At 39.8% G+C, this 12021-nt stretch overlaps 1 protein-coding gene across 3 annotated transcripts in view; it reads right to left on the bottom strand.

The window, feature by feature from the left end:
- Itprid2 (ITPR interacting domain containing 2) overlaps window positions 1–12021 on the bottom strand; it is an 84104-nt gene that overhangs the window by 17273 nt on the left and 54810 nt on the right. For 2 of the 3 annotated variants that reach the window (XR_001783177.2, NM_080558.4), the window contains 3 exons: window positions 10586–11289; window positions 4234–4306; window positions 519–607 (listed from right to left, as the gene is read on the bottom strand). Coding sequence is in view for 2 of the 3 variants with exons in the window: in NM_080558.4 (NP_542125.3) it covers window positions 519–607; window positions 4234–4306; window positions 10586–11289 (866 nt within the window). In the remaining variant the exon portion in view is untranslated. Of the gene's footprint in view, window positions 1–518; window positions 608–3635; window positions 3730–4233; window positions 4307–10585; window positions 11290–12021 lie in introns of those variants that run through there. The other variant, XM_006500165.3, reaches the window with a different exon arrangement.

Raw genomic sequence — 12021 nt, 5'->3', positions numbered from 1 at the left:
CTGTTTAGCCATGCTCTTTAACCTTTTTTGTTTTCCATATTTCAATTTTCAGATTTTATTAATGACATTTTGAACCCCTTTCTTGTGCATTCTATGACTCTATGTACCTACCAACCACCAGCTTCCGAGTGAAAAAGCACCTGATTTCTGGATTGCCTAAAACATCTTAATTTTCATAAAAGTTCATAGAACTAGAAGGAATGGGAGTTTTAAAGTAAATAAAATTTATTATAAAATACTAGAGTATAATAACTATAAGCAAATAAGAAAAACATCAGACCAGTTTAAAACCAAAGTAATTTAGTTACTAGTAATAAAATAACTAAGATTTATTTATTTTTTTATACCCAGAGATCATGAATAAGTGAAACCTGAAATTTATAGCCAAGATCTACATTTTAGACATTTTATTCCTATTCCCATTTGATAGCCAACCTTACAATATGACACATGGACAGACTGACTGCCTTAAAGTGAGGGTAATGACAGTACTGACTAATGCAAACGGAAAACTGTACCAGGAGGTGGTTGAGGGAGACACAGTCTGTGGAGTCCTCAGCAAAGCCGCTGCTATCGGAATGCTGACTTGCAGTTCTCAACAGATGATCTGTCAGTAGAAACATATTATTAAACAAAACCAGTGCATAGGCCTGCAATGGCAGTGACATCGTCACAGATACGGTCCCCAATAGAGCAGCACAAATTATTTATGAAAACTTGCAGCTTCAAAGCACAGCAATAACTCAGGTTCAAATAAAAGCTGAATCAGGCTTTCTATCAGAAACTCTCAGCATTCATTCATTTGCTTAGTAAGTTCTAATGGCAAAGTATTTGATAAATCCTATTACCACAAATGTAAATTGGATGAAATAAAACTAAACAATTTACAAATTATGAAAATCTATAAAAATAGTTAAGAAGTGAAATTAGAAGTTTATATGCACAATTCAGTAAAATATTCTGTATTTGAAAGAACGAAAGTAAGGGCTATAAACTAAAATCACTGGAAATAGGAGGGTATTCAAGTATCTCTAGTGTCTCTTATGATGCAAGTATCTGTGCTAGGAAATAATTTTTCATAACTAAAGAGAAGCCAAAGATTCAATTAATATATGACACTGCTAATTTAACAAAGACATGTTTATCATTATGTCTTAAAGTTCTAATCTCTAAATATATATGCATAAATGTTCTTTTATGAAAGATAATACATATATAAATAAAGATATGTTCTTTTACATATAGCAAGCAAGATGGCATTCTATCTACATTACGCTTACCCAAGAGGGGATTTTATATCTTGTACATTTGCAAGGCTGTGTGAAATTCTTTCAGAATTTCAAAAGCAACAGGCTAAATACAGTGTTTACCACATAATCTAAACCAGATAATATGACTAAATAAAATCCAAAATTAAACTTCACTTGGGTTTAAAAACATTTTGCTGGAATTTGAAGGTTTAAAAAAATAGTGATTATATCCCAATTAAAAACTGAGAAAAACTTCAACAGTGTTCTGATATTAGTACAGCTGGATAATTAGTTAAAGAAGTGTTCCATCTCCTTACCAGACCTAGAAATGTTGGAATCCTGATGGAACTGGACTGTAACAGATTGTCCCCAGCAGTCTAACTGGGCATTACATTCCTTCAGAACCAACTAGCCGCCGTCTAGCCAGAGCAGCTGCCACTGTCTCTCTCTGTGCTGTGTGTGCATGGTTCTGTTTTGTTTTGTTTATAACTAGACTGTGAGCCCATGAAGACAGGAACTTGACTTATTCTTACTGTTCTGGTATGGAGAACAACATGGCAGTGTTTGCTTGATGACTCAGTGATAACTCTCAACAATTAAACAGTTAGAGAAATGGTCTAGAAACTGAAGGGCCTATTGGTAGGGAAAAGGGAACTTCTCTGAGGTACAAAGAAGCCAGACTCAGTTTCTTCAAAGATCTGCTGACTGTGCAGCAGCATAAGGTCTGGGCCGGTTCCCCTCAAAGCTGAGTACCACGTGTCCCACAGTCTGATTGGCAGTGCAGACTGAGCAGGCTTCCGAGTCGGCATGGGGAACTGAGCAGCACAAAGAGCTTAAGTTCCTTCTTTGCTTCATGGTGCAAAGCAGTAACCTCTCTCTCTGCAGACTGGGAGCCCAGTCCTCCCTGCACAGCACTACTTCAGGGGAAGATAGGCATGTGTTCCCAGAGCTACAAATCCCACCGGCAGTGCCATGCTCATCTACAAACCCAGAGAGACTGGCAAGTGGAGCTTGAGTTTGAAGCCAGCCTGAACTAAAGAGAAAGACTGGCTAAATATAAGCAAACATTCTAAAAGTATAAATATCACAATCTAAGGTCTTTAGGCAGATATTTCTGTCCCATGAAATGCATAGTTCTCTTGGGCTAAAGAGATGACTCAGCAGTTAAGAGCATTTGTTTTTGCACAGGACCTGGGTTCAATTCCCAGCACCCATATGGAGGTTCACACACAACTGTTAACTCTGGTTCCAGGGGCTACAACACCTCCCTCTGGCCTCTGTGGCATCAGGCATACCCATGGTGCACAGACATATGTGCAAAACACGTAAGAGAGCAAAAGTACCAGTAACATACCTACTGATAAAGGAAATAAATCTTATAAAGGAAACCACAGGTCTTTACTAGAGAAATTTAGACCTAAGGATTGATGCTCAGTTCTGAAGACATAGGATATTACCTTAATTTAAAAATTAGATGAAACATTTAAGTATGAACCAAAACAAAATATGGAAGCCACCTGTTTAGTATCAAAATCAGTATATTCTCTTCTAGGTTTTCATGAAAAAACAGTTATCTTCTATAAAGAGAGCAGAGTAGGACTTCTAGGAATAGGAGGCTGCCCAGTAAACACTAGGCCAGGACATGAGCTGAGCCACTGAACGTCTCTCTGTGCAAGAATGCGTCCCTGCACTGAGACTACAGGAGTGCACTTGCAAAGCCGACCAGTGAGGGCACGCCTTGTTTCTATTCTACTTGTGAAATGACTATGCTGCTAATTCTAACTATGAAGTTATGGCCAGTCTGTGATGTACCACATTACCACAATTCCAGAGACTACCTTCCAAAATGGACCAAATGTCACTGTTTCCTGTAACCCTTTTCACAACTGCACAGGCAAGACTCTTTTTCTGTAATTTTATAGAAGATTTCTTGGCAAATATGTAAATGGTTTTATTTGTGTCCTCATAAACAAGAGACTGAAGACTGGTAGCCAGGAGAAACTCCAGTTTGACCATCACCTGAATATATCTTCTGCACTACTCACAGCTTCCCTAGAACAACTGAATGGAAATTGCCCATACTTTATCATCCTTTGACACATATGAGTCAGTTGCTTTGTTCAATATTGCCTCTGTCTATTCCCTGTACACTTCAGAATCAGAATATCCAATGAGAAACTTCTCTTTGTGTCTGACCAGAGCTGAAGTGACTGGGAGCCCTGTTCTTTAATGCCACACTGCAATGACAGAAAAGTCACATGCAAACTGTTCCTCAGGAAGACTAACATGTAATTTTCTATTCTAAGAACATACATATAAATTTTTGTTAAAAAAAAAAAAAACAACAGGTGGTATGTGTGAAGTTTTAAAAATAAACAGTCCTACCTTCAGTGGTCATTTAACTTCTTCCTCTTTCTTTCTCTAAATATCAAATGCTTTGTAAATTTAAAACCAGACAGCATTTTCTAGTGGATCCAAAGGTTCTGTGGTCAATAATTAATGATCCAAGAAAAGAGCAGAATCTGCACCCGCTCACCTTTGATCCACACCTCTGTATTTAACTTGGCTTAACTCTTGCCAGCGAGTTTCTGCCAGAGTTATACTACATGTATTATACTTACAAGATATATTGCATAAAAAACTCAGAGAACATAAGAGAGTGTACAATCATAACAATGTAAAAGTAGTCTGTTTCAGTACATGTGCAGATTTGAAAACTAGAGCAACGAGCAATTTTTAATGAGGGTTATTACAGGATAAACAATCTAGAATAAGTTTGTAAGCATAAAAGTCTCCCCCATAAAATCTCCACAAAAACTATATGCTGAGATGAGAGCACGTTCCGCCCCTCCTCCCCACACCCCACCCCTGCATCCTCATCTTTTCACACTTACTGCTGCTCCACACACTGAGAGACACTCCTCTCCTTCTTAGCTGACAACACAGAGCAACTATAGGAAGGAGTGGCCAATGGTCCACTTACCTCTTTTTGACTTGGCAAGACTTAGCTGGCAAGTGGCTGGCACGTGAGGGGCTTCTCCCTCTGTGCTCTGGACCTAAAAGAGAACCATATGTACTTAAAACTAAGAGAATTTGTGGCAAAGAAGAGTGTCTCTAGATGGTTACTCATTAAACAAGTCAGTCTAGCTGAAGTGCTCCAAACATTATGTAGGCACTTTATCTCAAAATTGGCAGCATGTCCCACAGGTTCGTTTTCCCACCTACTTCCCGCTAACATGTAGCACTCAACCTAGGGAGCTAGCAGAGAAAAACAGCATATAAAGTAATTGCTTATATACAAACGTATACAAACCTCCACATAGAAAGACTTTGTTTCTCAAAAGTTGCTATATGTGTAAGATGGCCCACACCAGGAGCTTGCCCCAAATGTTAAACATTAAAGTAGTTCCCATGTGAGGGAAAACGGTAATCTGTGCATCATAGAAGATGATGGATGACTGAGCCCTATTGGAGGCAAACACAAATTTGGTGTCTATGTAAGTAGGACACCACGTTTCCACTATTAAGTTTTCTGAAGTCCTCCAGTTTGAGGCGTCAATTGTTACTCATGTATAAGAATGTTCTGTCCTGATAAAAATGTTCTTTTAAGATACAGTGGTATTTTAAGTGGGAAGGAAATCTTAATACAACTAAAATCTTGAAGAGTCTTACCCATAAAAGTCGCTCTAAAAATTCTATTTAGTGGAAGTACCAAACCTAGAAAAGTTGCCATTTTCCTACCTGTATAGCTATATCATTATTTAGGAAATTTTGATTCTAATGCCATCCTCACCCTGTGGAGGAGTTATTTGTTCATTTCTACCACTTTACCACTTAAATGGAAACAAAATGGTAAAACACAGGTTTTTAAACATGAACAAATCAATCAACAAATAACAAACTTTTGATTTGAAGCCTGGTATACTTGAAGCTATGAATTAATTTAAAAATAAGAAATATCCTATAGGAATGAATAGAAGGTCACCACACACAACTACTACACACATACACACAACCACACACACAGGAGAGAGAGAGAGACAGAGACAGAGAGACAGAGAGAGATAGAGAGAGACAGAGACAGAGACAGAGATGGAGACAAAAAGAGAGAAAGCATACATATACATATACCACCACCACAAAAATTAATGGCAGTACTCCCATATTCAGGAATTTCTGATTTGTGATGACTTTTGTATATAGTCTCATGAACCTATAGTTATGATCTGAAGAAACTGAAAGTCGTTACCATTTAACACCCTCCTGAGTCTGACACATAAAGTCAGCTTTACTTTTATTTGCTACTACTCAAAAATTATATTATTCAAAGCAGCAGATACAAGTCCAACCGGAAAACCATTGTTTTAGTGCAAGGGAACAGAACACATTTTCTTTTTATATTCAACAAAAGGCCTATTATTAGCTGCTACTCTGGCCCAGCCTAATACAGGTTTCTAAATAACAATCATTAGCTAGATTGAAAGAATACAGAAGCAATCCAGATAACTATTTATATCTTAGGAATCTCAGCTAGACACAACAAATTATGACCTCCCACTTTATAAATGTAGGATTATAAAATATTCTATTTCCTTAGAGATAAATTAACCACAAAGTGGTGAGAATCTAAAGAACATGCTACCTTCTCTAGCCATCTATCCTTCATGATGCTAAGAGGGGAAAAAATTTCTCCTCTTACTACAAAGCCCTTCATCAATGCTAGACAGTCTCTGAGAGTGGAGAGGGTCATATTTTCTTACACAACTGCTAATATCAGGAAGACTATTCTCAGCAAAATCTTACTGTATTAAGTCCATGGCGTGAGTGACGACTTATTCTTAGTTTTACTGGTCATGACTATGCAAAAGTCAGATTTCAGTGTAAAACCGTGAAGACAGTACAGAATAAAGATCTACACAGCAAGCATTCCTAGTGCTGTATGGTAAGTTGGCCATGTACTCTAGGTAGCCTTTGATTAAAGTTTTACAAATATAATCAAACAAAACTGAAGCCAGTAACAAGTAATAGATTTTTATCATACAATTCTTGAAACTTTAGGTTAAGTTCAAAACTTCCCACAATAAAAGGAAAACAAAGAAAGTACACATTAAGCCAAAACAACAGAGTTGCTTTCTGAATTCACGAGTGGATACAGCTTTCATCCTGTCCTTCCACTCAGGACCAAAACAACACTAACCACTCTGTCATTTTAAACATACTAAATACAAAATAATGCTGAAATAAAATCTGAATGAGAGTCTTAGAAATTACAATTCTGTGTGGTATCACAAAAAAGAAATAAAGAAGGAAAGAGAGAAAGAAGAGAAAGAAGAGAAAGAAGAGAAAGAAGAGAAAGAAAGAAAGAAAGAAAGAAAGAAAGAAAGAAAGAAAGAAAGAAAGAAAGAAAGAACAAGAAAGAAAGGAAGGAGAAAAGAAAGAAAGCCAAGACTGCTCTGCCCTAAGTTGTACGGGGCTGTGACAGCCCTTCAGCTTCTGCCCACTGATCTCACTGATCTCCTTCCTCACCTCTGCCCCATGGCAAATGTTCGGGGCAGGTCAAAGGAGCCGGACCTGAGTTCAAGTCTTACTAGCCAGTCGCCGGCTTCTAAAAACTATCTGTGTTTTGCAATTATAAAATAAGGGTGAAAACTCTTCTACCACAAGTCCTTAAGTCAAGCAAAAGTAACTACAAAAGTAACAGAGCAGCAGAGACCCAGGACAGCATCCCTCAGCAGCTTCCTTCACGGACGGCAGTCATCTCCTGCAGCTCTGACACTGGAGCAAATATGACTTCCCTCAGAGAGAAGATGAAAACCACTGCTGGGAAGTCATATTTTAGTGTCAGGAAGGTGTAAGGGGAGGGGAATGCTTTCAAACAACCTTTGTAATAGTTTATTATCCTGTAATTACTTCTAAGTTACCTTAAAGAAAAGAAAACTAAGTTTTAAAATAAACGACACACAAAGTTTGTTTCCACTGTTATGTAATTTTTAAAAAGACTCAAGAAATTATAGATTTAAAAAAAATCAAAACAAAACAGCCAGAAACAACCCAGTGACTATCTGGGATTTGGGATATCAGGACAGATACCAAATATCAGAACTCATATTTAAATTCTTATCTTCAGAAACTACAGCTACAAATAGGCATGGTGGCCCATGCCTGTAATCCCAATATTTGGGAGGCTGAAGCAGGAGAATCAACCCTGGCAGCATAGCAAGATCCTGTCTAAAGAAACAAAATTCACAAATTTGGAAGGCCAAAGGCAGAATTCCACTGTTCCTCAAATACCCCACTGATTCGGGATTATTCGAACTCAGATAAATAAATGAGTAAACCCTAAAACTTAGAAGCTAAAAGTAGTAAGTTGTATAAGTACAAAGGGAGACTTACAAACAGTTATTTTAGGAGCTCAAGCAGGATTATGTATGCACCTACTAACAGTTGCTTTTACATAGTTCATCAGCACAGTGAGGGGCGGGAGCCTCCACAGAGGCACACACATCCCCCAAGCAGGAGCAACTGCTCACTCAGCAGGATCACCTTAACTGTGACCCCTTCTGACTGCTGATGTCTAACTCTATGAACTTACCATGCTGTATTCAACAAGCCAACCAAAACAAACGAGAGAGAGAGAGAGAGAGAGAGAGAGAGAGAGAGAGAGAGAGGTGGGGGGGGACAGGGAGAGAGAGACAGGGAGAGGGGGGGACAGGGAGAAAGAGAGGGGGGACAGGGAGAGAGAGAGAGACAGGGAGAGAGAGAGGGAGGGGGGGGACAGGGAGAGAGACAGGGAGAGAGAGACAGGGAGAGAGAGAAAGGGGGGACAGGGAGGGAGAGAGAGGGAGAGAGAGAGAGAGAGATCCGAACCACTAAGAATTAAAATCCTTTCCCACACCCCAACCAAAAAATGACAAAAGGTGTAGAATTTCTGAATAATTCTGGATACTCTAAAACATTTTTTTAGAAGGCAAGTTGACTTTTAACTAAAACAGTCTACAAACTTTTTTTCCTGTTTTTCATTTCTTAAATATAAGAAAGGCATTCTCTGCTTCTAGCCTGTCTCACTCAGTCTCCTCCTTTGTGAAGCGCTCTTCACACTTAAATGGCATCCTGCTAGGTCCTGGCCACCTCAGGCTTCCCTCCTATCTCACCTGATTAGGCAGCCTCACCCACAAAGCCAGACTGCAGCCTCCTTCCTTCCGACTCCAGCCCCAGCTGGAGCTGCTGCAGTTGAGGGCTCTCCTGTGAGCTGGCTCTGAGAGACAGAGAGCTCTAACCTGTATCTACTCGCTGCTCACACAGAAGCAAATGCTCTCCTCGGTGATCAGATCCCAACCAAAGCAGTGCCAGAGAGACGTGCACAGGCTACTCCAGATGGGATGCAAGCCGGCCTTGGGAAGACTGTTTGTCTGCTAGTACAATTCATATCATGCCTCAGAGGAAATGAAAATAACACATTTCCCTGCTTTATCCATTGTTCTAGAAGTTTCTGCAAAGTTTCCAAAGGAAAAAAACACAATTCTAGGAGGTTTTTAATAAATATTTTAAATAGATATGAAAAAAGCAAGGATTCATTATCCTTAAAGTTCCTCTATTTCCAATAGACAAAGTTGAAAGTGAATTTGTCATACATATTTGAGAAAATATCTTAATAGGTACACCAGGCTCCGAGCCTAAAGCTTGCTATGTAGCTTCAGCTTATCTCAAACTCATGGTCACTGTGCCTCAATCCTTTGGATGCTAGTTACTACCAACATACAACACCATTCCTAGTGACAACACACACACACACACACACACACACAGAGTATCTAACATTCCTTAACTATTCATGTTAATCTTCACTTCACAAAAGGGTTCACGTTATTTTGTCATTAATGTTTTTTCCAGCAGGGGGCGCAAGCAAAAAGGTGAGTGCCACCAAACTGCACCCACCATTTGACAAGCCTTACACTTCTGCTTAGAATTTGAGTTCTTTTAAAAACCTAGAGATTACAAAAAGGACACTGTCAACCTACTGCTATCCAAAACTGAGTCACCAGCATGAAATTCCCAGCCACTGCACACTGTTTAGATTTGCATAGCTCGGTGCAGGGCTAAAGTATGGAAGCTGCAGGAGCCACTCAACACGAAGGAGTGGGCACAGGAAGGGCTGAACTTATGCTCAGTCCTTAGGACCAGCTGGGCCAAAACAACACTCAACAGAAATCAGCAGGCCAGAGCCAGGGTTTGCAAGCTGGCATCAGAATCCTCTCCCACGCTCACACTGCTAAGGCAGAAATCACTTTAGTAATTTAGGGAAAAGTAGCCTACAAGAAAATGGACAACATTCCACAGAGCTTCTTCTATTCCTTCACTTTACTCTTTAGCCATAATTAACATATAAAAAATGCAGAAGCCACCAAAAACATAAATAACTCTATCAGCAACTGAAACTTTGAAATAAATAAAAAGTCAACACTAATGTGACTAATACAAAAGTCAGCGAAGAGAACATTAGGGCACCATTATTTACTCTCCAAGCCCAGAGAGAAAACGTGATTCTGAAGCTAACAGGAACTATTACCAAAGCAAATCTTCCATATTTTCAATAAGAGAAATTACATATTACATTATGCATAGCCACAACACAGATACCTCAGCTTCTTCCTGTGGAACAAAAGACAGCATTTTTGAGCTTTTCTCCTTGGGCCAAGCACAGTCCCTCCCACAGTATAGTGCCCTGGTCCACACAGCTAAATACTGTATAGCAGCGAGTCCCTGTGCCGATGAGTTCTGGATAAACCTCCCGAGTATTTTTACAGTCTTGATTTTATTTTAATTTTATGTTAATTCTAGATTTTATGTTAATTAGCAGGAGTATCGATGGATAAAACAAAGTCGCCCAATGTTTAATCTGGACTTATAAAACCCCGTCCAGCAGCCTTCCAGAGCCTTCTTTTCCTCTCAGGCAGGCACATCACCAGTATCCATCCACAAGTTGCCTTCACCCTCGCCCTGCTCGCTGGGACCCCTGAAGCCTGAACTGCAGCCCTGTTTGATCTGCTATGCAGTGAAATGATTTGGATTTGCATATACACTCTCAAGGCTGTCTGCTATCAAAGCCTTAGGCAGATAAGATGTCACTGGATAGATGCCAGCTGAGCCTGAGGGGCGTCACAGCACACAGTTTTCAACCAGCTCTTGGTTTGGGAGCAGCAGCAGGAGTGTCAACAGGAGGATGAGTTTATTCCACAGTTATGAATGGTGGCGACCTGCCTTTCTATAAACACTCCTGGAGCTTTTCCTCCTGACTATCTACTTACAAAGGAACCCCAGGAAATTTTTTTGCCTACCTCTTCCATCTCAAAGGAGTCTTTCTGCTGCGTCATTATGTTCCGTATGGATGGGATTGTCAGGGGTGCACAAGGCTCTTTCTCGCTCGAAGACGCCTGGGCACTTTTCAGCTCACTGCTGCTCTCCAGCTCGCAGTGGCTGGACACGCGGCCATCATGACCCAAGTCAGGATCTGTCACAGCAGACTTGCGGAGCGGGTCCTTCTCCTGACTGTGAGCCTCTCTGCTTTCTTCACTTTCCTCCTGGTGGCTAATGGTACTGTCTGCTTCCTCGGAAAGTCTGTCTGCATCAACGCTGTCTGTGACGGTTGATGAACTACCTGAGACTTCTTCTGTAACCGTAGCCAGCATCGAAGACGACTCCTTCTTCTTTACAACTTTCTGAAGCTTAGGGTCACTCTTGCCGCCGCCGCCATCTTCAGACAGTGAGATGCTTAGAGTCCTTCCTTTCTCAGTGGCGGGGGAAGAGCCCCCTTCTCCTTTCTCTGTTTTATCAACACATAAGTTCAGTTTTGATAGTGTTTTCATCAGACGGTTTGCAGTGTTGCTTCGAGTTAGAGGGGGCGGGGAGTCTGCCACCTCCTTGGTGGAGGTCACCGAGGACATACTTCCAATCCTCTGCAGTGGAGTTCCAGAGACTTGGGAATATAGAGAAGAAAATGCATTGGCCACAGTAGTCAGGACTTCAATTTGGCGAAATCGGCCTACAAAAGGAAAAGAGAAATTATATGCTTATGTTATACATACGTCTTGTAAACAAATTTCATGCTTATGTTATAGGTACATAGAGTAAACACATGCTGTTTAGAATTCTAGTAATTTAATTTAGACCCCAAATATTATGAAATCATATTTTTCCTAAATGAACATGTAAGCCACTACGTTCAGAGGATAGAGAGGAGGAATTTTACTGTGGAGATTAGAATTCGTACTTTAAAGCAATTAGAAATAAGCACAAAAACTGATGATAGTACTGAAGATAACAGAACCAGCTAGGAATTATCTCTAGTTAGGAATTATTTACTGTTTGGTCATGGGCTCCACTAAGACTTTTTCAAATGCCCTCCTAAGAAAATACACATTCGAGTATATTCTACACTGAACTGCAGAGTACAGTTAAAGCACACATAAGGTTGGTCCACGAGCAACCTGGGAGGAATCCTGTTTCAAGACACCATTTAACAGAGAAAAAACAAGTAGAGGCCTAAGAGAAAAGACTCAACTGGCCAAGGTATTTTAGATTTACAGAAAAGCACCTGAAATGGACTGAGATAGGTAGGTAGGTAGGTAGATAGATAGATAGATAGATAGATAGATAGATAGATAGATAGATAGATATAAAGATATAGATATTATAACTAGAATAATTAATTCAGAATGAGCAAAAAACCTAGTCTATTATTAACCTTATTTTTAAAATGTCAGATGTGAAAACA

The sequence above is a fragment of the Mus musculus genome, chromosome 2 (assembly GCF_000001635.26).
Source record: "Mus musculus strain C57BL/6J chromosome 2, GRCm38.p6 C57BL/6J".
Classification (NCBI taxonomy): domain Eukaryota; kingdom Metazoa; phylum Chordata; class Mammalia; order Rodentia; family Muridae; genus Mus; species Mus musculus.
The sequence above is the reverse complement of the archived record's forward strand: the minus strand, read 5'-3'. Positions and strand labels throughout refer to the sequence as shown.